The sequence below is a fragment of the Vipera berus genome (assembly GCF_964194415.1).
Source record: "Vipera berus genome assembly, chromosome: 1".
In the NCBI taxonomy this organism is placed as follows: Eukaryota; Metazoa; Chordata; class Lepidosauria; order Squamata; family Viperidae; genus Vipera; species Vipera berus.
This window is the reverse complement of record NC_138202.1, coordinates 335,503,841-335,517,590: the sequence shown is the minus strand read 5'-3', so window position 1 is coordinate 335,517,590 and position 13,750 is coordinate 335,503,841. Positions and strand designations below refer to the sequence as shown.

General features: G+C 41.8%; 1 protein-coding gene across 1 annotated transcript in view; it reads right to left on the bottom strand.

Annotated features, from left to right (window-relative positions):
• KCNK3 (potassium two pore domain channel subfamily K member 3) overlaps positions 1-11,611 on the bottom strand; it is a gene marked incomplete at both ends in the record, with an annotated part of 96,464 nt that extends 84,853 nt beyond the window's left edge. The window contains one exon of the mRNA XM_081322830.1: positions 11,329-11,611. Within this exon, the coding sequence (XP_081178956.1) occupies positions 11,329-11,611 (283 nt within the window). The remainder of the gene's footprint in view (positions 1-11,328) is intronic.
• Positions 11,612-13,750: the final 2,139 nt, after the last annotated feature.

Sequence of the window (13,750 nt, the reverse complement as noted above, 5' to 3'; positions counted from 1 at the left end):
AGAAATTCCAGGGTCTTGCTTGGACAATAAATGTTTGCTCCATGGTCTGGCAGATGGAATAGAGGAACTCTTTGTATGACATTGCCAGATCCAGATACAATACCAGGAAAAAAATAATGTCTTCCACAATAAAGTGTATCGCAAAATCCACTTCATTGACTTGGTGAGGAAGAGGACTTAAGTTGTGGAACAGTATCAAGAAGTCAAGTGATTGAGTCAGTTAGCTGCCAGGAGGTTAACTTTACTCCTAAATCAATTCAATCTTTCTTAGAGTTAATTTAACCCTGATCAGCTGGGCAAGATCAAGATAGCTAGAACTGCACAGATTCCAATAAGGTATCTTTCATTCTTGTCTGAAAGTAAATACAGAATCTTGGCAATGGCAAGAGAAAATTCCAACTCTCATTTATAGAAGATGATTAAAGCAGAATCACTTTGAGTGGTTTGAAACTCTTTTCCCCAAGATTCTCAATACCCAGGCTGACATATTTAGACAATAATCTGCCAATGGATTCTAGATCTTGATTGTTGATGACCAGTCTCCCTTCCAATCCTTTGTCAGCTTCCCCACAATCTCTCATAACCCCTACACAAAATCAGACCTCTGGTCCTTTAAGAGACCAGGACTGTAATTCCAGGAAATTCCAGGGAAAGGCAGTTGCCTTAAGCATTATTATTATTATTATTATTATTATTATTATTATTATTATTATTATTATTATTATTATTATTATTATTATTATTATTATTATTATTATTATTATTATTATTATACCTCCAAGGTCCCTTCCAACTTCTTCTTCTTCTTCTTCTTCTTATTATTATTATTATTATTATTATTATTATTATTATTATTATTATTATTTAACATAAAATGTGAAAATACAAAAGCAAATAGTAGAGGACAACAATAGAAAAAGGGAAAATAAAAAAGGTGTGAAGAAGGGAAGGGGAACAAACAAATGGCATTGACTTCCTGCTCTCTCTTTTGCAGTAAAATCAGACATTAAAATCAAATCTCAACTTTTTACATTTCTATAGTAGTATGCACTAACCAGTCTAATCAGTTAAACCCAAAATCATAATATCATTTTTTTCCACCTCAGGCACAAAGTCCAGAGGCAGTTTCCAATTAGAAACAAAAGTACTTATGTTGTTTTCTTTTTATCAACACAGTCAATTTGGCCAGCTCTGCTAATTTCATCAGCTTCTGTAACCATTTGTCCATGGTAGAAATTGAGGCACCCTTCCACTTTTGTGCATAGAGCAATCTTGCTGCCGTCACCATATATAAAATCAGAGTTCCAATTTTTCCCCCCAGTTCTCTTTCCAGAAAAGGCAGTTGCCTTAAGGAGTTGGAGGCAAGGGCTACATTTGTGCCATGACTTGCTCCAAAGAACTTTTTTGAAATCGAATCTAAAACACAGCACAGTTCTGTGACATGTGGCACTTTTTCTTGCTATCTGATTGATATACAGCTATACAGAAAAACACATGACTTTTCTATTACCAACTGCTGATATGCGGCTGCAGATTTCTGATATGCGGCTGCAGATTTAATTGTTTACATTTTAGTTTAGGTCTAGTTTTGCAATCAGTAGAATAGAGATAGCATCTACAGGTGAAAAGTGGTGGGTTGTTAGGGATACTGGAACATGAATAATATCCGCAAATGAGAGAAAGTCATGCTGGCTACAAAATAGATTTTTCCCCATCTGAAAATTGTAGATTTTTGCTCACATAATGCCTTGCAACACAGAGAAAGCTTTTAAGAGAAAACCCCCTCCCAAAATCTGTGCAGGCTTAACATGAAAACAACTACCTCTCAGCCAATCAAGCTTCACCAGAGCAAGCACAGTGGGGATCCGTGTAAGCATCTCTTAAGGATGCCAAAGTCTTTGACAAGTTGAATTACAGTTTGGGGCCAAAGAATAGCCACAGAGACTTAGCTAGAGAGTCATCCTTCCACTAAAGATTTCCTTGACCATCCAAAAATCAATTCAGGAAATGAATGAGGAGATAAGCAGGGCCAAACGAGTGAAGCCAAGGGCAATTTTGAACAGGCAGTAGAGTGGTGCTGATCAGTCAAGGCCAGGGCAGAAATGCCACAGATAGTGTACATTCTGTCCTCGGGATGGGGTTGAAAACAGGGAGAGTTGAACAGGCTACCTTGCTCCCAGGGACTCTTCCACCATGTCATTCTTCAGACACCATGCAGTGGCCTCCCTGCCATTCTTATTATTTGGAATTCCTTCTGCCAATATATGCATGCAAGGCAGGGGTACTAGTCAAGGGCCACAAGCAGTCCAAAGAGTTCCTGGACTTAGCACATATTTCTGGAGCTCCCTGAAAAAGGAGATCAAGCTAACTTCCATTTCTATCGCTCTCCCAAGCAGACAAACTCATTTTTATCTAGACGGACTTGGTCTGTTTAAGCAATTGCGTTGATAAAATGTGAATGTTTGCCTGTTGGTGGGCACTCCTCTTGATTACAAATGATGTTTTTCTAAATGTTATTGTATCATAATGTATTAGTGGCCCCCCTGAGCACCATTTCATGTGGAAATGTAGTCTACAAATGACATCAATAATAAATCAAAACAGGCAGAGGGGAAGTTCCTTGTGACCAAATGTACAGGTTTTGTTGAATGAAAGTGCAGCCTGCCTGATGGGACTGAGGAATTGTAATTTTTAATGTTGATGGGATAAATTATTAAATGCTTGGAGTCTAACTGCACGAGCTGTATTTATTTAAACTGTGCGATATTTTTTTTGAAAACCCCCCCATCTTTGGGGGTCTATCTCTCAAAGGTCAAGGCGAAGTCCCTTAATGTGAGAAAGACTGTTCTGCCCGATATAAATATGTCACTCAAAATTAATGGACTGTGTTGACGTACTTTTATTCTTGAGTTTAAAAGTTAAAGGTGAAACTGTGTTGGAAATCAGTTTCGGATTCTCTCTTGAAAAAAGAAGCTTTTATTCACTCTGCAAGTTTTCTGTTTCTCTGTTTGGTTGCTATCCTTCCATTTTCTCTTTGCTAATGATCTTCATATCTCTGTCTTTCTTCAGGAGGTCCTTGGTGCTCTCTGAGCTGAGTTATTATTTTTTTTGCAGATGTTTCATTAGCCAACTAGGTAATATTGATGTCACCAAGTTGGGTAATGAAACATCTGCAAGAAAAGAGAGAGCACCAGAGACTCATGGTTCCACCTCGGGGTACAAATATTCTATTGTTATTTTTCTTCATATTTTATTTCAAATGGGGGATAAATCTGTGTTTTTTAGAATTTAGATTTGGGTAAATGACCAACAAGCGTTTTGAAGGCTGAGCTGAAACCCAGTAAAAAAGAAAGAAAAGACAAGTTTCTGCAAAAGGAGGTCCAGTTGCTGGAATAAAACAGCTGCTAAAAGATTTAGTGATTAAGCATTCAGCTTACAGTTCTTTCTACTCCAGTTCTCTTTCCTAGTGACCCTCCTATGCCTGTAAAGCTAGGATATAAGCAGAATACTTGGATGGTCCAGGCAAGTCTCCAATTTATTAAGGAAATTATATGCAAATAACTCTTAATAACTGGAGCTCTCAATAACCTGAAAATATGAAATGTCTTTTGACATAGGAAGCAGCATAGAAATCTGTTGAATAAATAAATGCCCAAATGAGAATTTTTGTTCAAATTGTGTCTCTACTTTAGCTCCATCTGCATATATGCCAAAAAAAATTACAGAATGCCACTGAGCTTCTTATAAAGGTTCCCCTGCACATGTGTGCTAGTCGTTTCCAACTCTAGGGGCCAGTGCTCATCTCCGTTTCAAAGCCGAAGAGCCAGCGTTTGTCCAAGGACGTCTCCGTGGTCATGTGGCCGGCATGACTAGATGCCAAAGGCGCACGGAACGCTGTTACCTTCCCACCATAGTGGTCCCTATTTTTCTACTTGCATTTTTATGTGCTTTCGAACTGCTAGGTTGGCAGAAGCTGGGAAGAGTAACAGGCGCTCACTCTGCTACGCGGCACTCGGGATTTGACCCACCAAACTGCCAATCTTCTGATCGACAAGCTCAGCGTCCTAACCCACTGAGCCACCACATCCCCGATCTTCTTATAGAGGGAGTTAAAACTGTACCCTCTAGAATTTATTATTGTTCAGAGATATTTATTTATTAAATAGATTTATATGGCCACCCAATTCACACACAATGACTTTGTGAAATATGAAACATGCGTAACATCCTTTTCTGGTTGGTCTGAATAGAAGTCCAGAGTAAATGTTGATCTTGCCAAGATTCTATATGGTCTCTATTTGTAGGCGCTAACACTTTAGCATGGCTGGCTGGGGGAATCCTGGAAGTTGAAATCCACAAATCTTAAAGTTGCTGTTTGAGAATTTACTAGTGGGAGAGAAGAAACAATGTATATGCACAAATTCATGGAAGGATGCCCATAAATTACTTTTAAAAAGTTAAAAAAAAGTAGAGAATCTGTGGGAAAGCCCTTCCTTCCTTCCTTCCTTCCTTCCTTCCTTCCTTCCTTCCTTCCTTCCTTCCTTCCTTCCTTCCTTCCTTCCTCTCTACTTGGATTAGCCTTAATTCTCTCTATACAGGATGAAGATCAATCAGTCTTAGCCATTTGCACTCACATCACGTTGCTTCTCAAATTCTTTAACATTCCCTTTCTTTTTGAAAAGTGAATTTATGCATAATGTATAGCTAGCTTCAACCTGAACATGTTTATCTAAAAATCATTTCTCGGTGGAGTTCACTTTCTTATAAAAATCATGCTTTAAACAGAAGCATATTCCATCAGGAGCCAAACTCAATACAGTCACAGCAACTTGAGAATTTTTCCAGCATTATTATTAGCTCTGTCATCAAAGGCAGATCCTTTGGAAGTGCTGAAAGTTAGTAGTAGCAGTAGAAGCTGTAATATTGTTGCTGTGATTGCTATCATTAGATTTCCATCTTGATTCTTTATAAAATATCTAAGAGCAATTGGGGTAACACCATACACCTGATCATTAATGCATCAACGTCACCATTAGCAACAATTAATGAACTTTACTGAAGAGTCACAAACTTCTTTAGAAACAACCTCTTGCCCTCCACCCCCACCCCCACTGTCTAGGGCCCTCTAGATGTGCTGGATGATTCCTATCACTCCAGTTGACAGCTGTGATCCCAGCATATCCCCAAAAGAGCAGGTTAGAAGAGGAATGAAATTGGCACTTTGTAGTAGAAGCTGTGCCATTGACCCAGGACCATCCCTTCTCTTTAGATTGTATGAATGTAGTTGTAACCCGAGTCAAACCAAGGCTGATTTCTGTCTCAGTTTGAGAGCCTGATTTATCTGCACATAGCCACACTCTTCACTGGAGTTAAGTGGGCAGCACAGAGGATTTGCAAAAATGGAAGCTGCTAGATTCACATAACGTGCTAAATCTTAAATCTGAGTAAGCAAGGGTCACATGCTGTGTTGAAGGAACCATAATACCTGTATGGTTTAAGGACCTGCTTCATGCAATATATTAAGAGTGTAGTTGGATTCCCACAAAATGCTGAACCACCCTGCATTTAGCAATCTCACTTCAATCTACCCTTAGCCTCTCCACCATGTTTTCCTACTTGTGGAAAGAAATAGAGTGGTGACTGAATAACTAATCGGAGCTGTTTCATCTCCTTTTCTGCATGCCTCAGTCTCCACCCCAGCATGTGTTACAAGTTTTGTACCTAAGACCCACTTCCTCTTCTTATTGACCCACTTGCAGAAAGTCAATTCTTCTGTAGCCTCTTTCTATTGACTGGGGAAGGGGAATAGACCTCTTGTAGCAAAGCCCCTGAAATTCTCTGATTCAGATTATTAGTTTAGCATGCTTCCTACTTTCAGATGTCAAGTGATTCCCATTATCGCAGGGTATTTTTGGCTTGGCTAGTAATTGTGTTAGTTTAGCCAGCCAGCTAAGCTGGGTTGCTTTTTAATATTTTTTAATCAGTCTTTATCTTTAATGAAGCTAAAAAAAATGGAGTGGATTTTGGCTTAATTGCTACCTTTCTTGATAGCCTGCATTTATTTTAAACTGGCTAAAATTACTTTACATAAAGATTGCCCCCCCATTTCTGTCACTGCCCCCAAATAATTTCACATAACTCCAGTGGTGTTCCTCAGTATTTTCACTAATTTTGCAAAAGTTCCAAGAATAATCTTTCACTGACAGCTGCTCAGCTAATATTGGCTTTGAAATCTGCCCTGGAAATTTGCAGAACAATAAACTAATTAAGATGGGAAGGGGGGTTCGGTACAAAATATGACCTAGTAAGTTCTGATATGGTTTCTTTGAACATAGCATCTTATAGTGTTTTCAGGTGAGACCAGTCTATCAGGGCAACCTGGTCTACCCCAAATATGGGACAGAGCATACTCCTTCCGTTTTCACCTTTCAGTCCCAATCTAGGTCGTTTATACAACAGACTACTTGTGTGTTAAATTTAAATTTACCAACAAAGAATTAAAGGGAGACTAGTATAACTATTTTGAGCTATTTAGCTCTCATCAGCTAGCCATACCCTTCTGAGATTCGAACCTGGGACACTTGCATGTTAGGCAGATGTATGAAAGTATAGCATCTTATACTTTACTTTTGTTAGCTCAGGTTTCAGGTGAAGTATGTTGTGTTTAATGCAACCATTATGACTTTCCTGCTCATATTTTTCCTTACTTTCTATGAGAAGTGGCAATAGCAAAAACAAGGCAATGGAGAGATATATGGGCATGGAGGAAGAGAGAAAAAGGCAAATGTATTGTGTGCATCATGATATCATCATGCAAATTACATAATTTACATAAGTGTTATTGTCATGATGCATGTGAAATCATTGTCACTTGTACCAGAAAGCTTGTATGGAAGCTTTCATAAAGTCTTTGGCTAGGTGCACATTTCTTGTTAAACCAAAAGCTGCTTTGTTTCTTTCAAGGTCAAGAGTACTAAACTTAATTACTGTAATTAGTAAAGCATACCCTTCTTGCATTATGTGTGAACCCGGCCATGGTTTGTTGACAAATTCAGTTTTATCAAATTCAAGCACATGCCTCCAAAGGGGAATATTTTTAGCAGAAGGTACATTTGCAACTTCAAAGCATGTGGAATTCCAGCAAGACCCAAGAACATAAGCTGAAAGGGCAGTGAGAACGTGAACTCAATCAGGCATCAACTGATCCATACTTTTGCATCTTTGAAGAGAGACTGCTTTACTAAATAGTCCTTAAGAGTGACTTGGACACTTCACTCAGCAGAGGCATAAGCATCTAAGCCCCTATGATGGCAAGGGAACAGTGATATCATGACACATGTGGCGTCACTCCCCCTGCCCCACAGAAAGTTATAGCAGTACAATGATCATCTGTTGCTAAAGTCCAAATTCCAGGGATTTGTTTGGCTAAATATGGGAATATTCCACTAGCTATCAATCCATTTCAGAGTGCAGTTTCAGAACCTTTGTTATGACCCTGCAACTCTTCCTAGTTTGGCATCTCCTAACTTTAGAGATATCTTTGCCCTACATTGATCCAACTGATGTTTTCCTTCCTGAAATTGGGAGCTACTGCCTATACTATGTAAGGGTCTGTGGATCAAGCCACAGGACTTTCTTCTGATTGCCTCAGGGTGGCAGAATGATGCTCATCTGTATGACCTGTAACTGCTCTACTTTTTCAGAGAAGATGAAACACCAATATTTTTTTTAGAAGGTTGCTCAAAGGGTATTTCAGCTTTTGGTTATTGGTGATAGCAATTGCATTTATCAGTTAGTGGGCTTTAATTGTTTTATGGCTGTTTCTGTAGTGCTATCTCATTCTTTTGAATGAAGGGTGAACTTTACTTATATTAGGCAGGACAAGAGATGGTCCCTCTTAAAGAGTTTTGTGCACATGAAGAGAAGGATAGTCTATAAAGATTTGCACTTTTAGAAGAAATGATACAAAGCAAAGAGTATGTTCTAAAAATAAGACACAATGATTGAGAGCAGGAAGAGCTGTCTTAGAAGGACAGGCTGTAGAGAAATGCTTCAAGAGCCAGAGATTCAAAAAATAATTTGGGCTCATTGGAAGCTGTTTCAAGGCTGTCTGATCTCTGTGAGGCTTTGGCTAGAATTCCATTCTGTTATGTAGCAGCAACATAAATCAGGAATTAATCTGATTGCAAGCAAGAATTAGGAGCTTAAATTGATCTCTTGCTCTGCATGTCACACTGTACCCAGTTGCATTTGTTTGTCCTTAAAAATGCTCTATCTGAAGCAGGCTTAATATGTTGCAAAATGTATAACATTTATTTTTAAAAGCATCAAAGAAAAGCCTTTTGTCCCGTTAAGAACAGAAATGTTGCAACAAAAATAAAGAGAACATAGTGTTCACTCTACAGATGACACGAGAAGATGTTTACTTAATAGTAAACTCTACTGAGTTCAACAGAACTCACTTTAAAGTAAATATGAATACAATTGTTTAGATGTAACAGTAGTATTTATTGCAAAATCAAAGTGATTTGCGAATAGAGTAGAAAAGTGAAATCTTGTGATGCAATTTAAAAAACCAGTTACCATCAGTACTGCCCCTTATCCAGTGCTTTTTTTGTATAAGAAAAAGGTGCCGGAACTCACACGTGTCATACAACCCGCCTTGCCTGTCCTACAAGGTTCCATCCAAAAAAGGTGCCGGAACTCCGTTCTGAGCGTTCTATGAGAAAAAAAGCCCTGCCCTTATCTATTTCCCACAAAGACTATCTTTTACTAATGAACTGTGGGGCAATCTAATGGTTTTTGTTTGTTTGTTTGTTTTCTCATAACCCCTCACCCCCAAGCTGAGACTGCATGGATTATCAGCATGGATTCTTACATAAGTTATCAGCTCCCTGCGCCCTGTGCGTTCCCACAGAGAGGGCCTCCTCAGGGTGCCACCGATCAGAGAATGTCGATTGGTGGCCCCCAGGGGGAGATCCTTCTCTGTGGGCGCTCCGGAGCTGTGGAATCAGCTACCGGTAGAGCTCCGGATGGCGCCCGATCTTCGCTCCTTTCGTCGCGATCTCAAGACGTTTTTGTTTGTACAAGCTGGCCTAGCCTGAGGGGGATCGGTGGGGTTGTTTTATTTTTGGTTTCTTAATTTTATCTTGGGGTTTTTAGAATTGTACTTCTATTGTTTTAACTAGGGCAACTGTTTAATCTCTTTTTAATGTTTGTATTTGGTATTTTATTCTGCCCTGTGAACCGCCCTGAGTCCTCAGGGAGAAGGGCGGTATATAAATGTTATTAAATTAAATTAAATTAAATTAACTAAAGAAAAACTTTGCCAGTATCCAACAATGGCATAATTCTGCATTGAAGTGACTGAGTTTTCTAAGTTCTCCACCAATGGGCACTGAACAAGCTCCTTCCCCTTCTCAATTTTCACCTACAAAATAGAAACAACCTTGCTATAACTGGCTCCTTTATCACACCAAAAGTAATGCCCTGCCTGATAAGGTGAGTGAGGTCTACGGGTGAAATCCTGAGTATGCTTACTCACCAATAAGTGCCATTCCACACACTGAAACTTGCTCTCCTATAAAGGGTTGGAAGATTGCTGGCCTTAATATAAGATATTCTTCTAACACTTTTTGAGCTTGCTATGCAGCAGAGTGGAAACATGATTCCTGATTCTCTTCTCATCAAGGGAATCCCCCTCCATTCCCATCAGGATGATATGTAAAAGATTGGGAATGTATACATTGCAGGCAAAGTCAGAAGATGCTCTTGCTTTATTCATATTGCTCATTTTGAACAATTCAGACATTGTTCAAAAGTCAAGATGAGTTCCTTCCCGAAACAACCCATATGCTTTTATGACCAGAGAGAACCAGGAAGTGATCTCTTCTCCCTTAAAAAAAAGGGGGGGGTATCTGGACATCTAAATAATTCTAAGGGACCTATATGAAAGGGAGGGACAGGGGTAGTGGGTTGGTTGGTAAGCAAGAGGCAGGGAAGGGAAACCTTGTTGGGCAGGGAAAGAATTAAACTGTTCTACAACTCTTTAGGGCTGTAGTCCTGGACAGAATTACACAGGAAGGAACTCTATTAAACATAGTGGAGTTTACTTCAAGTAAGTCTGTTTATTCAAACATGCAAAGAATGTTCTAATATCTCAAGCACGTGTCCAGAATAGATATTTTAGCAGCTCACTTGTGCACATATTTACTCAGAAGAGTTTCATTGGGCCTAGTTTAGAAGATGTGGTTGAAATGCAGTGATTCTCTCATCTAGCCCGAAGAGTTACCCAACCCAGGAAGGTTTTTTTCGCGGGGGGTGGGGGTGGGGGAAGCTGAGCTTTGCTCCTTACTTGGAACCCTTTAGATAATTTTCCCCACAAGTGCTCTCCTCCTCCTCCCCCCCCCACGCCCCACAACTGGCAGCTGCTACAACGGATTATACGGAGAGTGCAACTGGAAATCCACAACACGCCTTCAGATATGGCGCACACGCTCTCGGGCTAAACAAATTCGGGGTGGAGGAAAGAAGAGAGAAAGGCTCTGCTTTCGGTGGAAAATCTTTTGTCTCTATTGTTCCCCCTGCTTTAGCATGCACTGCAGGCTTCACACACGCGCATACTCTTCCACAGCCAGGCTGGGGAACCTCGAGAAGAAGGGGGGGAGCCCCAAGGCCATTCGCGGGTAACGGCTTGAGCATGAGAGCGAGAATCTCAGGTGCCCAGGCACCCCGAGGAACGGGATGCCTTCCCGAGTGCGCCTCCCCGAGGGAAAAGCGCAAAAGCAAGGGAAGAAAACCAGGTGGGAGAGTGCGGGATAGAGCGGGAAAGGAGGTGTAATATAGTCAGGCGCTTAAGAGCTACGTAGAGAAAACTATTCACAGGCGGCGTACTCTACGACTAAAACGCCCATCACACCCAGAGAGTAAAAGAGCGGCTGTGCTGGGTTGATGGGACAGTCGTAAGCCAGCTTTGGGAAAGCTAGAAGGAAGCAAGATAGAGCGCCTCTGCCGCACCCCAAAGCAGTGACCTATCTGAGAACAAGGGGGTCCACTCTCTATTCTTGGAAAATCTCTTTCCCCAGAATAAAGTTGCCGATCCGCTCCAGCCTGGTCGTGAGAAAAGGAAGGGACTCCTAAACCAACCAAAAGGTCCGACACACAAAAAAGCAGGAGACAAACTGCAAATGGGAAAGCGGAAGGTGTGGGTGCATGTTGGAGTGGGGAGGAGGGGGCGGAATCTAAACCGGGGATCATTGCGGCCGGGCGGAAAGCGCCCTGAGGCCGCAGCGAGAGGCTCTGCCGGAGCCCAGCTGTCCTCCGCCTTACCTATGGTGGTGATGACGGTGATGGCGAAGTAAAAGGAGCCGGCGAACTTCCACTGGACGCCAGCCTTGTGGGGCTTCAGCTTCAGCACCACCCCTTCGAGCTCGCAGTAGTTGGCCTCGGAGAGGTTGTACTTGCTCTTGAGCTCCAGCTGCTTCTGCTCCAGCTTAGTCCGGTCGGCAGTCTCCGCCTCGGACTCCAGGGCGTCGAAGACGGCGGCGCCCACCAGCAGGTAAGTGAAGGTGCAGATGATCAGGGCCAGAGTCCGGACGTTTTGCCGCTTCATGGTCCCGCAGAGCTGGGAGAGACGCGGGTGGCGGCGGCGGCAGCGGCAGCGGACGGCTGCTGGGGAGCCCCGCGGGAGGCGGGAGCGGACGCGGCGGCTACTTCTGCTGCTGAAAGAGAGGCGGCGGTTGCCTGGCTCATGGCTGCTGCTCCTGCTCCTGCTCCTGCTGCCGCTGCTGAGGCTCCCGCGGCGGCTGTGCTGGGCAAGGCAGCACCCGCCGCTCAGCTCCAAAGGGGGAGGGAGAAGGGGAGGTACGGGAGCTGTCCTTTCAGCACCACCTCCATCGCAACCCTGCACCTCCGTCGTCTCTGCCGCCGCCGCCGCCGCCGCCGCCTTCCCTTATAAGGACTACTGGACTGGGCTGGCCGGGGAGGCTGGATGGCGGGCTCCTACAGATTCGCCTTTGAACTTCCAGATTCCCACTAAGGTCTTTGTTTGAGATTTCTTTCTCCCTTCTCAGCTATCCCAGTATATACCACTGGTACCATCTAAGTGAAAAGTTGGACCATAAGAAAGGCCGAGCGCCAAAGAATTGAGGCCTTTGAGCTATGGTGCTGGAGAAGACTCCTGCGAGTCCCTTGGACTGCAAGGCGATCAAACCGGTCAGTCCTAGAGGAGATCAACCCTGACTGCTCTTTAGAAGGCCAGATCCTGAAACTAAAACTCAAATACTTTGGCCACCTAATGAGAAGGAAGGACTCACTGGAGAAGAGCCTAATGCTGGGAAAGATTGAGGGCAAGAGAAGAAGGGGACGACAGAGAATGAGGTGGCTGGATGGAATCACTGAAGCAGTAGGCGTGAGCTTAAATGGACTCCAGAAGATGGTAGAAGACAGGAAGGCCTGGAGGAACATTGTCCATAGGGTCGCGATGGGTTGGACACGACTTCGCAGCTAACAACAACATCATCTAAGTCCCTTTATCTGGTTACTCTGTCTCCTATTCTAGCACCGTTGCCTTTTTTTCTTCCTTGCTGCTACCGTCTGCCCAAGGCTGCTGCTACTGCAACTCACCCCACCTCACTTGTCTTGTACTCCAATGCCTGTAGTGTGATTGCCCTCCCTAATCAACCTCTAATTCCTGCTTCCACAAAATATTCTTATTCTCACTTATTAACCTATGGTTGAAACTGGGTTCCAAAAACCCTGCAGATGATCACTTTCCTTGTTTCTCTCTGGACTGTGAAAGTATCTTGAGTTTACATGAGTATATTGCATATACCTCCTAGTAAGGGGCAATGTGTTGGCCCTAAACTAGAGATCTTAGCCTGCCTAAAACAGCACGAGTGTGCTTCAACTAAAATTAGATTTTGGATGAAGTTATGGCATATGGGCAATAATGTCAAATTATTGGCAGTACTGCATGTGGCATAGGTATGACTGAAATTTCTAACCTGCCCTACATCTCTGCCTTACTAAAAATTATAAAATTGATCTTGGTTGATCAACGCCAATTGCTGCAGGCCCATATGGTAACATCTATATTATAAGGAAGAGTGCAACTTGAAACATAAGAAGATTCTAACCACCCAAAGTTATTTTGGAATAAGTGTCCACAAAATCCAATAAATAAATGAAATGAAATGAAATGAAAAACCAAATAGAATTTATTAATGAATGAAAGAAAAAAATATATGTTCTATGTCTGTGAATCTAAGAAAAAGAGAAAAGTAGTTCTAAATGAAGATAGTCTGTGTGAAATAATACGTGCAGGAAAATGAAGAGTTGACTTTAATTATGAATAAAGAATTAAACCATGTCATCTAGGTTGTTCAGGGTGTGTATAAAAGTAAGAATCCATAGCCTGGTTACAATTACACATTACATGTTAGACTTCAGTGAATGGTGACACTGGAAAAAGCAGAGATGAATTAGGAGGAAAACTGCAACATTCTGAATGAACACAATCAGGGCTGGTCAGCTAGGTAACATGAATGGATGAGTGGAAACAGCACAAGAAAATATATAAAAAATGGGTGATTCAAAGAAAAACAAAACCCAAAATGGATGAGAATCGTGACTGATGAGTGTACAAATTAAATACGTAAGTCAAACTTAAATCTAATATGTACATATGGCAAAGGAACAAGTATAAATCTAAAAACATGATATTCATGAGAAAAAGTTGAGAGAAATAAGA